Raw genomic sequence first — 12142 nt, forward strand, 5'->3', positions numbered from 1 at the left:
ATCAAAAAGAACAAAGTCATATACACCTAGGATGGCTTGAGGGTGAGTAAAGCTTGGGGTAATTTTAATTTGAAAGTGAACTAATAAGTGGATTCAGCTGTAAAAAGCTAGAAATTTTACATGAACTAGGCTACCATAATATGTGAGCAACATGTATGTACCTGTTTGAATTTTTGAGAAAATAACCTTTGTGCGTGGTCATTGAAAAAAAAAAAAACTTAAGTCACTGAAATAAGGCCAAAAATAAATATTAAATATGTGTTCACAAGACTTCTGGGTATTGGAGGTTGTAGACTAGACTTTTTGCTTTAAAATGATGTAAAATTATCCTGCAGACTCGTTCGTATAAAACAATATAGATATTTAAATTTTGTAAGACACTTTTTGTCAAGAAACACAATATGCATGGAAGCGTGAATCTTCATGAATAATGCTGTGATTCACACCTGAGAAGACAAAGACGCGCATAATGAGTCCTTTCAGTCAGGTAGGCTATGTGAAAAAACCCTTTGTGATCATCTGTGATTAACGTTAATATAATGTTCACTCTTGACAAAAACATGATTTTTGTGATCTCATGCATGCACGTATTATTGCACATCATGTGAAGAAAATTTTGTATAGGCCTATTATAATTTAAATTACAGCACCAGTCAAAAGATTGGGTGCATTACTATATTAATGTTTTTAAAAGAAGTCTCAAGCTCATCATGCTGTATATCAAACATACAGAAAAAACAGAAATACTGTGAAATATTGTTACAATTTAAAATAATGGTTTTCTATTATAATATATTTTAAAATATAATGTATTTCTGTGATGCAAAGTGTCTGAACATTCATGTTACCTCTATGATATTTCATATAGGCTTTTAGTTTAAAAGCATGCACATTTGGAGAAATATTGATGGATTTTCATATGTTTGTCAATTTTCTATACAGAGGAGTAATATTTATTCAATATTTATTGTCATAACTATGAGCGCTGGATACTGTATTTTCAATTCATACAGCTGGAGAGTGCTCTGTGCACGTTTAGTCCACAAATGACTCCTAATGAAGAACAGGCATACCATGTGACATTCCAGGAACTAACAGAGGCTTCAAGAGATCGCTATAATCATGGCTATAACATGCAGATAAACACACTTGAAGATAATAAATACACGATTGTGACGATGTATACATGTATTGCCTCAGAATTTGCATCTGAATAGGGCTCGCTCCATGGGTGTGGCCGAATTAGTGGATAATGAGCTGACTCACGGATGTCTGACATGTCTCTCTTTTCATACAGATTACATAAACAGAGAATTTTTGTTTTCGATTTGACTTACATGATTTAAAACCTGACATTTCAAAATTTCTTTAGACATAAATCTCAGTTTTGTGTCATTAGCATTCACTAAGTTACAGTTCATTTTCTGAGAATTATCAGACTGGACTTCAGATTTTAGATCACGTTCAGATCACGCATCCTGTTAGTTTTCTATATTTTGCAAAAAAAACAACATTTTGTTTTCACTCTGAGTATACACAAATAAAAGAAGACATTCTATAGTTTCAATTGATATATTACTTATGTCTCTATGACAAGAAATGACAGAGTATTTTAAGTCTGTTTTGCTGCAATGTGAAAAAAATCCTGCAAAACACGCCAGCGCGTTTCCCGAATCCAGAGTGTTAATATTTGTATGTAGAAAATGTATTGCATGTGTTTCATCTAATTCTGTGATGTGATTTATTTCTCTTGTAGGTTAAATGACTGTAACTTAACAGACAAAAGCTGTTCAACTCTGGCTGCAGTTCTTAGATCAGAGACCAATCTGAAAGAGCTGAACATGAACAATAATAATCTGCATGATTCAGGAGTGAAGCTTCTCTGCACTGGACTGAAGAATTTAAACTGTAAATTGGAGATGCTGAGGTAAGTTTAGTCAAATGACGAGAGTGAGGTATAATGACTGACAAGATGTTGTCCGAGGCAAAAGCGCAAGAGAACTTTTGTTAGTAAACGTTGCATTTCTTTGTTTAATATAAGTGAGTTTGTCTTTGTTTTATTGTTGTGTTTTTCATTTAAAAAAAATAATGAATTATGAACTAAGCATCGTTTTAAAATCCAAAGATTTTTTTATTTATTTTTTACAATGTAGGTATACCATATCATCCGTCTTATTCATTTTGGTAACAAACGTCCAATGTTTAAAAAGCAAATTTGTCATTGTACTATTTTATTTTTGATGGGTTTTCATTAACCCTTTAACACGTACGATCACACCGGTGTGATCAGTCTTGGCTGGCCCCAGGAGCGTACGATCACACCGGTGTGATTAGAACGTTCAGTGCATCGCGTGATCAACTGCCAAATTCAAATGTGCGTGCGCCCTTTGGCTGGCGCTAAACCAGAGATGGATGCGCGCAGCGCTTTTCATATATTGCATATATGCAGTGTTTTCAACCAAATAATGTTTATTGTAGATTTCAGACATTTAAATACACACGAGTACTAACAAAACAATATATTTAGAGTTTGTAAAATACACAATGATGTCTATAGAAGCGGAAATAACAACCCTTTCCATTATAATTAGACGACACGTTTTATTCATATCAGATACACATTGTGAAAGTAACTTTAAAGCTTACTCTATTCTTCCCAAGTTCACCGACCCACTTACTTTCATGTATTTCGGGAGAAGTGGATAAATTCACGGGTTGTAAATCCAACAGATCCTATTCTCTGTGCGGCGCAATCTAACATGGCGGCACCCATCGCGTATATGGCTCAACTAACATGATCGTTATAAAATTGTTTAAACTGCAAAACACATCCACTTGCATATATTTGTCGATCTGAATATTGGATATTTCATGCTATAGTTAACAAATTTGTAAATATTTTGAATAAAAAAGGAAAAATGAAATGAAAGCAGATCATCATTCATACAGCGCTGCGGTGTGTCACATAACAAGCAATGACGCATCACCATGGAAACCATAAAGTGATACGTTCTAAGTAACGGTCGCTTCAAAAAACTCACGCTGGGGGGGTCAGCCAGAATATTTAAAACTTACGTGCGAAAGGGTTAATAATAAAGATCCACAAACTAGGCATTCATTTTAAATTAAAGGAAAATACAAATACCTTTTATTTATTTGTAACAATGCAAGTATACCATGTCATCAGTCCTATTTGCTTTGTTGATAAAGGTTTGATATTTAATATAAGTGAGTTTATCATTGAACTATTTTATTAGGGGCAAGCACCAAAGGTGCGAAGGCACCTATTGTAATCGTTAGTTTTCTTCTTATTATTATCCTTCCGCTCTGGGAGTCTATGGCAGCCCATAGAACCGTATGGTAAAAAGTTGTGAAATTTGGCACACAGTTAGAGGACAGTCTGGACTATGTCCATAGCCAATTTGGAGTCTCTAACTCAATCCCTCTAGCACCACCAGCTGCCCAAAGTTGCACTTCTGTTTACGCTAATAACTTTTGAACCGTATGGGCTAGAAACAAAATTCACCGTCATTCAACGTCATTTTCTGTCATGAAAATTTTCTCGCCATTTTGAATTTTTCTTTTTCAAACTCCTCCTAGGGAGTTACTCCAATTTTGACAAAAATTTAACCAGATCATCTTCAGACCATACTTACAAAAAGTTACCAAAAGCTTTTCGATAGATCCATCCGTTCTCGAATAGGACACAAATGAATTCGACCAAAAGCTCGCAAAATCACACTTGAGGTTATATCTCCAAAACGATTTGGTCCGGAGATACGAAAAATGGCTATTTTGTCTAATAACTTATGAATGGTTTGTTCAGAAATCATAAATGTGGTCACATCAGATTCAGGGTGTCATGCCGAGTCGAATGATAACCATTATTACCATATCAGCCATTTGGGCCGTCGGCCATTTTGAATTTTGTGCTAAAATGCTGTATTTTATGAACGCATTAGCGTATCGTTACAAAACTCGGTATGGGTCATCAGCATGATGCCATGAACAAGCCTGAGAAGTTTTGCACCAGCGCCACCTAGTGGTAAAATAATATATTCAAATGCTTATAACTTTGGGCATATCCTTACACTCATATCCTTACACTCCTGAATCTCTAATGAGTCCAACAATACCAAACATGCTAGGTTTCGACTTATGGTTTGTCCGCAATGTTGAATTTTGCGGAAAACCTGCTTTTTCGAACTCGTCCTAAACGCTTCATTTGATTGTCATGAAAAAAGCCAAAATAGCCATTATTTTTGCTTATAGCTTCAGATAGGTTTGTCCAAAAATCATAAAGTTGGTCTTTTTCGATTTGGGTCATCAATGTTGTATTTTATGAATGCATTAGCATATTGTTACGAAACTCTGTATGGGTCATCAGCACAAGGCCCTGGAGGAGTCTGAGTACTTCCAAACCAGGGCCACCTAGTGTTTTTTTTTTCTTTTTTTCATATGCTTATAACTTTTGATCTAGTTGACCTATTTTCATGGGAGTCATATCCTTAGTGAGTGTCATTGTTACCTCCATATTCAGTTGTAAGTTTCTGCAACTTACTTTCAATTAGTGGTGGGTATAGATTATTTTTTTAAATCTAGATTAATCTAGATTAATCTTGGAATTAATCTAGATTAATCTAGATTAAAATGGCTCATTTGAATTCTGCCGAAGACATTCAGAATATGTGAGATACCCAAATTGTCCCTGCGTCCCAATGTCCATACTATCCATCCTAAATAGCATGTGAGATTAAACTAAGTATGTCCCAAAGCATAGTATGTTGAAAAGAGTATGCCAAAAGTCCCCGGATGGTCTACTATTTCCGGTAGATTTTTGAAGTGTGGATCTGTGCACACTATAGAGGCTAATATTGCCCACAACCCATTCCGCGTTGGATGAGGATTCAGTTCAGAACTACAAACACAAGTAAAAAGTGTTAAAAACTACAAAACATGGCAAATATGCACGATCAACGCTGAGAGGTTGTTTGAGTGACTAATAATCAGTTCAAACTGATAGAAAATATTTATTTAATGTTATATGTGTTATTTTTCATCTGCACATACCAATGTGGACTTTTATAAAGATCTGATTGGCCATTAACTTTTAAATGCATCATTATGCATTAATATGAGAAGAGTTCTCCACATGAAAGACTCGCGACTGCAGATCAACGTGCTGCATTTCTCTCCGATACGGTAGGAAATTAGCTAAATGAAATGTGGAGGATGTAAGATCATTGACAGGGCAGTTTACGGTGACTGGATGCGACAGAGAGCAAAGACGCAATTGGATGACGTGATAGTATGTCCCAAAGCTTCTTTTGCTACACACTCAAAAGTAAGTACTTTTTGTTCACAGAAAGAGTACTTACTTTTAGGGCGTAGTACAGTAGGTGGACAACCAAAATGGGTATTACCGCCGCGCATACCGCCGCCGCAGGGCCGTTGCGTTAACTGAAATTCAGTCGCGTGTAAAAAACTACCGCCAGGTGTGACTGTAATAATAAAATGTCGGTTTGTAAACGGAGATGAAAGGACGAAGTAAAACAACAATAACATTATAATATAACATTTTAACATCCTTAAAAACCATTAGAAAATTTAAAGTGAGAGTTAATTTCAAAACGTGGGGTAGTCTTTGGCTACAGTCTATGCATCAAAAATTAAAAGAAAGACGAAAGACATTTACACAAAGTCTTACTGCATGCTATTGTCATTAAACAGTCATTACTAGGCATATATAGCCTATGTATATATATATATATATATATATATATATATATATATACATTAGGAGCACACACACGGATTAAAAATGTAATACTTTCATTCTGGTTTGCTCTTAGCAAAAAAAAAAAGTTCCATATGCGGAGAGCAATAATTCTTATTAACTGCTATTGTTCTTGATTTTTTTTTTTTTATTGTTGTTATTGTTAGGCTATATATGCTATGTAACATTTAGTGATTTTGATATTGCAGACTAAAATACCGGCAGGAATAAATATTTTGGCTAATTTACTCATTAAAACCAAAGGTGTTCATCAGTGATTGTACATCAAGAGCAAGGACACGTTGTGTGCATTTTGTTTTGTGCTTTTACCAGAACGAAACGCTCGATTGTCTGTGTGAAAACTGCACGTGTGCACAAGCGCCAAGAGAACTAATAACAGCAGCAACGAGCACTGGCCATGATTTCAGAAACAACACATTCCAGCGGATAGATCGCCTCTTATTTAACACAGACCTATATCTTATCTAATTGAGATATTTCTTTCTTTTTAGGTACAATTATTCGCTGAGTTTGAGTTCACTTTTGGGACGTTTCAGATTCTTGCAGAGAGCCAGCTGAAAGCGCACCTTGTTTTTTTATTTTACTTTATTTTTCAAAAGTAGCCTACAAGGTTTTGTTGTTATTGTGAGCGTACACAAATAAAAGTAGACCATTTGTAGTCTTGCTTCAATCTGAGTAGCGTTTCCCAAAAGCATTGTAAGCCTAAGTTGATCGTAGCACCATTGGTTTCAATGGAGCTACGATCAACTTAAGCTTACGATGCTTTTGGGAAACGCTGCCCTGCAGGCTATCACCAAAAATGACGGAAGGCCTGTTTTAAGTTGTTTCAGCTGTCATGAGGAGAAAATCCATCAGAACGCGCCGGCCAGAGGGATAAAAATGTAATCAATTTAGTTTCATATTTATATTTAAATATTGGGCTATAGCCTAATATAATTTATTTTAAGATGTCACCAATGTTGATTATGAAAATTGAATAGCATGACGGATGCGCAATGTCGGGAGACATGCAGCGGGTCAGACATAAGTTTGACCACTTCATTAAGTTTTGTTTTATAGTAAGTCTTTCTTTAAAGTGAATTTCGTTTCGTAGAAATTGTATCTTAATTTCAATAAATTTTTCATCAACCAATTGGCTATATTTAATAATTAGGAAGAAAACCAAGAACGTCGGGTGTGGAATGGATTGCGTAACAAACGAAACCATGTTTCCGCGGCCTTTAAATAAGGCTGAATCAATATAGCCTACGTCTTTCTGTTTTAATTAAATTTAATTGTTACTCTATTACATGTCTTTATTACTTAAATAATTGATAAGATGTTTTTGGTCGAACAATATATTTTAGCTGGTCTAGTTAGACACAAATTTGCGTAGTGGCTTATTGTGCAAACTTTTTTTTTCCTACCACACGCCAAACTCATAACATTTCTTGCAGATTTAAAAAACAAAAAAAACAAACAAAAAACAAACAACAAAACAACAAAACAAAACAAAAAAACACGACGCTCCGACTTTTAAAAATCGCTCCAGTCAAAACTCTGCTCGGCAGCAGCAGACGCTGGCAACGCGCGGGGGAGGGTTGATCCCATTCGAACTTCTGCAAATCCCCATAACACAAACAAATAAAGAAACTTACTGCAAATGCTCATAACAAGAGTCTAACAATTGTGTATTTCGTCAGCTTATTTGATCAGATCAGGATGTTAAAATTAACAAAAAGCAGCAAGATTGCAAAAAGGTCTGTCACGCGCACAGCTTAGGCTAATATTTTGAGTCTCCCGCCCTCTGGATTAATGGCTTTGGTGACAAACATTTTAAACAAAGCGCCCTTCCCCCTGTCTCAAACTTGTCAAGTGTTGCAGAGCAAGCACTGTTTGGTTGAGTGAGTGCTTTTTATACACTCAAGAACATTATACATTGATATATAAATGGAACATAATCGGTTTGTTGTTTTTGTTTGTTTTTCTTTAACATTTTTATTTTATTTCTTTGTCTTTAAGGAACATTGGATGGCAGTAAAGATTCTGTACAGTTATTGTTCTAATAATACAGAGCAATAATGTAATATATCTTGGTCAATTCTTTCGAGCTGCTTTACAGCTTAACCACAGTTTGCAACATCAGCAGTTATTGAAATGAACTGAATCAACACAGATCTGCTGATATAAATAAATAGGCCTAAATAAATAGCAAAAACCAAGATTGGGTTTGTACGGTTCATTTGAACTATAATTTAATAATTTATGTTATGATGTTATAGAGGTACAATGTACAGATGCCTATATGTTTTGCATAAAGTAAGAATATTTAATAAAGAATCTTAAACTTCCAATATTAAACATGTTCTCGTCATTTTGCTCTTAAATGCAGTCAAAATACAAATAGGCCTATAACATATTGTGTAGCCCATTGTGGAGAGTAGCCCCCACGCTATGATGGGCCCCGTTGCAGATTATTTACTAGCCTTTGCTTTTTTTAGAACTAAACTCAATTGACTAAAGATAAAAATAAAGCATCCAACTGAATCAGTTGGATGCTTTATTTTTTATCTTTAGTCAATTGAGTTTAGTCGAAAATGCAAGCAGAATACAATAGAAAATAGTGCTAAATTACCACAAAAGGGGGGGAAATTCACTCTTGTTTCCATCGCCTTTTGTAAGGATTCCAAGACAACAGCAAGCTTTGATGTGCTGTTACTGTGTTACTGTTAGCGGTCGTGTGCCGAGACAAATAAATATGTTCGGTCTTTGCTTAGATATTATTATTATTATTATATTGCCCAAACGTAAATATCCTAGCCAATAAATCTAGAGTTAGGCTATTTCTTTATTCTTTTACTGTAAATACATGAATTTAGTTTAGGCCTATATATCATTTGATGCACCGATCGAAATTACTGAAAATTTGCGGCCGAAACAGCAATTTACGCGCTTGTCTAGAAGGGAACCTTATATAGCCTAGCCTATTATGCAAATTTGTGTCTAACTTAGAATTTAGACCATCTAATATATATTTTTAGACCAAAACATCTTATCAATTAATTAAGTAATAAAGACATGTATTTAAGAAATTTAATAAAAACAGAAAGACATCTATTGATTCAGCCTTATTCAAAGGCCGTGGAAACATGACTTAGTTTGTTACGCAATCCATTCCACATCCGACGTTCTTGGTTTCCTTCCTAATTATTAAATATAGGCAATTGGTTGATGAAACATTGATTGAAATTAAGATACAATTTCTACAAAACGAAATTCACTTTAAAGAAAGACTTACTTTAAAACAAAACTTAATGAAGTGGTCAAACTTATGTCTGATCCGCTGCATGTCTCCCGACATTGCGCATCCGTCATGCTATTCACTTTTCATAATCAACATTGGTAACATCTTAAAAAAATATATATTAGGCTATAGCCCAATATTTAAATATAAATATGAAACTAAATTGGTTACATTTTTATCCCTCTGGCCGACGAAAGCGCCGGCGCCTTCTGATGGATTTTCTCCTCATGACAGCTGAAACAACTTAAAACAGGCCTTCCGACATTTTTTGGCGATAGCCTACAGATTGATGCAAGACTACAAATGGTCTACTTTTATTTGTGTACGCTCACAATAACAACAAAACCTTGTACTTGTGAAAAATAAAATAAAATAAAATAAAATAAATAAAAAACAGGGTGAGCTTTTAGCTGGCTCTCTGCGAGAATCTGAAACGTCTCAAAAATGAACTTAAACTCAGCGAATAATTGTACCTAAAAAGAAAGAAATATCTCAATTCGATAATAAATTCGTAGGTCTGTGTTAAATAAGAGGCGATCTATGCGCTGGAATGTGTTGTTTCTGAATTTGTTTTTGATATTTTAAGTAATAGAAAACACTCCTGCATTTACTCCTGCAATAATATGTGAGAAAATTGACATTTTGCATAAAGATAAATATGCTTAGATGCATTTGTTGGATAACGTGGTTAAAGCTCCACTCAGCGGTCAAAAGCTGCAAATGCACTTTGCGACGCGGCGGCGGTAGAAACACTGTTTTGGATGGCCACCTACTTTATAAGTAGGCGAATTGGGACGCAGCAAATGACTAAAAGTAATCCGCCATTTTGTCCGACAAAGCAGTCAGGGGTTAGAAGATTAACCTCGGTGGAGTTAAACTTGAAAAATTTTGTATATTGACATCTTTCCGCGTTTGAAATAACATTGATTCTCATGTTCATTCATGTTTATATGATGCTATAAATGGACTCGTTATAAAAGATGATCGATTTGAGCTGAGGCACTACAGCAATCTGTCATGACCATGGTAACGGCACATTAAAGAGCAACAAAACAGTTTTTATTGTTTGAATTTCTTAAAAAACTACACAGTTTTAAAGCTGGGACTTTGTTAAATATCATAAGTAACCTGCTCTGTCTTGTCTGTCGACGTGTTGTCAGTGTCCTCTTTGCTCCGTGATGCATTTATCATTGTGTGAGGCGTGATGGGCGTGACAGCGCCATGGCTTGACAGACAAAGCAACAGTAACTAAGGGGGGTGGGTCTTTGCGAAGGGTCAATTCGGCTAGGTAAACATCCACGCTAAAATATCAAGTGGGTGAAAGTCATCATAGCTTGCGTAGAATACACCCAGCTCCCAACCCAACTTTAAGAATAGATTAACAGCGATATTTTTTTTTATCGCCCGATAAGAGTCTGCTGTTAACGCAGCACGTTAACGCCGATAACGGCCCACCACTACTTTAATACATTCATACAAAAAACAAAACAAAATTCTCTCTGAGGATTTATGTTGTTCAGGTTTAACTGATTAATCAGCTGAATGTTTTCATTCCTGTTCTAGACTCTCTAACTGCAGTGTAACAGAAGAAGGTTGTAAAGCTCTGGCTTCAGCTCTGAGATCAAACCCTTCACACCTGATAGAGCTGGATCTCACAGGAAATGATCCTGGACAATCAGGAGTGAAAGAGCTCAGTGATTTACTACATGATCCAAACTGTCAACTGAAGAAACTGAGGTGAGACAAGATGAAATAATGAACATAATAAACAAAATATGCAGGCTAAATATTCATAACAAATATATAATTTTAGTCATACAATACGTTTGTTGACAGTTTGTTGCATCAAAATGATCAAGATCAGATCATATGCTGCTGCTACATGTCAAATAGATGTTATGGGTCAGTATATGTGCTATTCTGGAGTATGGTATACCTTGACAATTAACATGCACAATTTTGTTTTTGTGCACATTTCTGGTTAAAAATTCTAGAAAATCTTTCAGTCAAATTGTTTACTGAACACAAATGTTTTCCATCAAGTCCAGATTCACTGTATCTTTCTACAGCAGGTCTATAGCTACGTTCAGACTGTCAGTCCAAATCCGATTATTTGTGATTATTTCTGATTGGAATCTGATCTAAAATTATTGATATACACATTGTGTATCGCAACTGTTCGGATCTGATTTGTGTGTCCATGCTGCTCTTCCATTTTCTGGAATATCTACATTGGTTTCTATGGCAATGATATTGCTTTGGTAGGCATATGGCAAACAATAACAACAACTGCAGGATGGAGGGATTTGTAATACAGATGTTTTCTTATTTACAACATGACATTGCGTAGCCACCACACACTGGTCTACTGTGTCTTCTGAGGCAGCGGCAGAAACGTTGGAGGCCGGTATATGCGGCTTTATTCCATGCTGTCATCTCTGTCAGTTTCAAAACATGTCTCCGTTATATTGTTATTCTGCTCCTCCAACACTTTGCAACAACACAACCTTGTTTCTGCTGCGACTTTCAGTATGTTTCCTATAACAAATGTCTGACGTTTACATTTTACGTGGCATGAGAAAGTCACATAAACCACATGAATTCTAATCAGAGCGGTCAGACTGAAACAGATTTCCAGAAATGCGATTTGAAAAGATTTTTTTAACCACATATAAATGTTGTTTGAAATGGATTTGTAAAAATTGCATTTCATGTGATTTTTGGCCATTCAGATTTGCTGAATCTGATCGGATTTCAATCGGATGTGCGCAAAATTGGATTTGGACTGACAGTCTGAACAAGACTTAGGAGTCTCAAGCCTAAAAGCCAGAAAGATCTTGAGGCCTTAATTTCACACTTTGTATTCATACTGAAAATCATGATCTAGTGAGCTTTTGACCTTCTGCTCTGTGGGACGTTTCTGTTCTTATGAGTTTGCTTTAGGACTGAGTATCTCTTTAGTTTCTTTTTTAAAAATCTCTGACTATTAGACTTTGTTTTCAAGTATTTGTATGTTTATTTGTATATTTAAATGTTGTAAATTGTTAAATCTAAATAACTGA

At 35.4% G+C, this 12142-nt stretch overlaps 1 protein-coding gene across 7 annotated transcripts in view; it reads left to right on the plus strand.

The window, feature by feature from the left end:
- LOC137003669 (uncharacterized) overlaps nt 1-12142 on the plus strand; it is a 106730-nt gene that overhangs the window by 25987 nt on the left and 68601 nt on the right. For all 7 annotated transcript variants that reach the window (XM_067363891.1, XM_067363892.1, XM_067363894.1 and 4 more), the window contains 2 exons: nt 1757-1927; nt 10644-10817. In XM_067363891.1, coding sequence (XP_067219992.1) covers nt 1757-1927; nt 10644-10817 — 345 coding nt within the window. The remainder of the gene's footprint in view (nt 1-1756; nt 1928-10643; nt 10818-12142) is intronic.

This window comes from Chanodichthys erythropterus, chromosome 16 (assembly GCF_024489055.1).
Source record: "Chanodichthys erythropterus isolate Z2021 chromosome 16, ASM2448905v1, whole genome shotgun sequence".
NCBI classification, from domain to species: Eukaryota; Metazoa; Chordata; class Actinopteri; order Cypriniformes; family Xenocyprididae; genus Chanodichthys; species Chanodichthys erythropterus.